Here is a 1,526-nt window from a genome sequence, read left to right on the forward strand (position 1 = left end):
GTTGATAATTTGAGAGGTGAGAATTGTCAACATTAGCAAGAGACGGTTTTCTTTTAATTAATAAAGATATATATTGTTGTGGAATGGAGATTTCTGACCGTTTGCTAGAAGCTCATCAATGAGGCTGTTGTAAAATGCAATGCCTGCCTTGTTCACACCTTTACTTAGCTTCCCATCTGAGAAAAAGTTGAATATAGTCGAATTAATGATTGTACTATAAAGTAATAAAAGTTTACCGATTAATTTGTAAAGCAAGCAATTACACGCAAAAGTTTTTGTTGGAAAAAGAAAAGGTCAAGGATTCTCACGAGGTATAACTCTTGACCATGAGATGGACATTCTGAAAGAATCCAACCCTAAGAATTTCATGAGTTTGATGTCCTCCTGCATGTGACCATGGTGTTTTCAACTTAAGTGCATGCTTTAAAAGTAGTAAACTAATTTTTTGACATTATTGTAAAATTATAATTAATGATGAAGAAAATGTATGCATATCATACCTTGTAACGATGATAGAAATCAACAGCCATGTCACCAGTGCTATGATCCGCTATTTTATCTGCAATGTAAAACAAGCACAATATGATGGTATAAAATCCACATAAGCTTATTTCCTTGTTCATATAAATTCCTATAATTATGTTGAGCGATTTCTTGTAATTAAAATGTCCTTGCAGTTTAAATATAGAATACAATTTCCTCAATTTTGTTTAATATCTCAAAATTTTACTTGGATATTGGTGGCTAAAGGTATCCCATATACTCGGTCCCCTTCCATCTTCGAATGCTGCTCCTTCATACTGCAAGTTGATGAACACATTAAAATTTCACCAACAATATATGAGAAATATGACAAATAAATTTCACTGGAGTTGTAGGCTTGTACCCAGTACCTGATAGGCAGCTGAAGCTGCTCCAAATATGAAATCTTGAGGGAAACTTTTGCGGTTGAAAGTTGAAATATTTTTGGGTGCTACCCCAAATGAAAGCCCACTCAAGGAAAAGAAAAGAGCCAAGAATAGGAGGACATGTAAACCAATGCCTCGAGAAGCCATGCTCATTGAATGTTATTGCCTTTCTTAGATTGATTAATTTGGAGAAATACAAGCTTGCTATGAATATATGTTTTGGTTTCGTGTTCGGGAGTGGCTGATTTGTAAGGTTTCCCCCCTGATCAGAAGCCTTTTTATAGTCTTCATTATGCACGTGTTACTTAAGCAAGTCAGGATGGACCCATATGACATTTGAACTTGTCAATTTCTGTGAAAAGAAATAAAAAGTTGCTGGTCGAATTGAATTACTGATTTTTCAACATTAGATATATGCTGACGCCCCCATACTTCCATGTAGTCCCAAAAGCAATTTCTCAAACGATTATTTAGAATTTTCACTTTAGGTTGACAAATTAATCACACGTGTTACTTATTGGAACCTAACCATTAGGAAAATATTACGAACCTTTGAAACTTAGTCAATCCTTTGAAAAAAATACCAAATATATCAACCCACATTAGACTACGTAGAAG

General features: G+C 34.3%; 1 protein-coding gene across 1 annotated transcript in view; it reads right to left on the bottom strand.

The window, feature by feature from the left end:
• Nucleotides 1-1,055, bottom strand: part of LOC113759456 (beta-glucosidase 13-like) — a 6,811-nt gene extending 5,756 nt beyond the window's left edge. The window contains exons 1-4 of the mRNA XM_027302035.1: nucleotides 894-1,055; nucleotides 731-800; nucleotides 501-559; nucleotides 309-384 (exon numbers count right to left, since the gene is read on the bottom strand). Coding sequence (XP_027157836.1) covers nucleotides 309-384; nucleotides 501-559; nucleotides 731-800; nucleotides 894-1,055 — 367 coding nt within the window. The remainder of the gene's footprint in view (nucleotides 1-308; nucleotides 385-500; nucleotides 560-730; nucleotides 801-893) is intronic.
• Between the last annotated feature and the right edge of the window lie 471 nt (nucleotides 1,056-1,526).

This window comes from Coffea eugenioides, chromosome 2 (genome assembly GCF_003713205.1).
Source record: "Coffea eugenioides isolate CCC68of chromosome 2, Ceug_1.0, whole genome shotgun sequence".
Taxonomy (NCBI): Eukaryota; Viridiplantae; Streptophyta; class Magnoliopsida; order Gentianales; family Rubiaceae; genus Coffea; species Coffea eugenioides.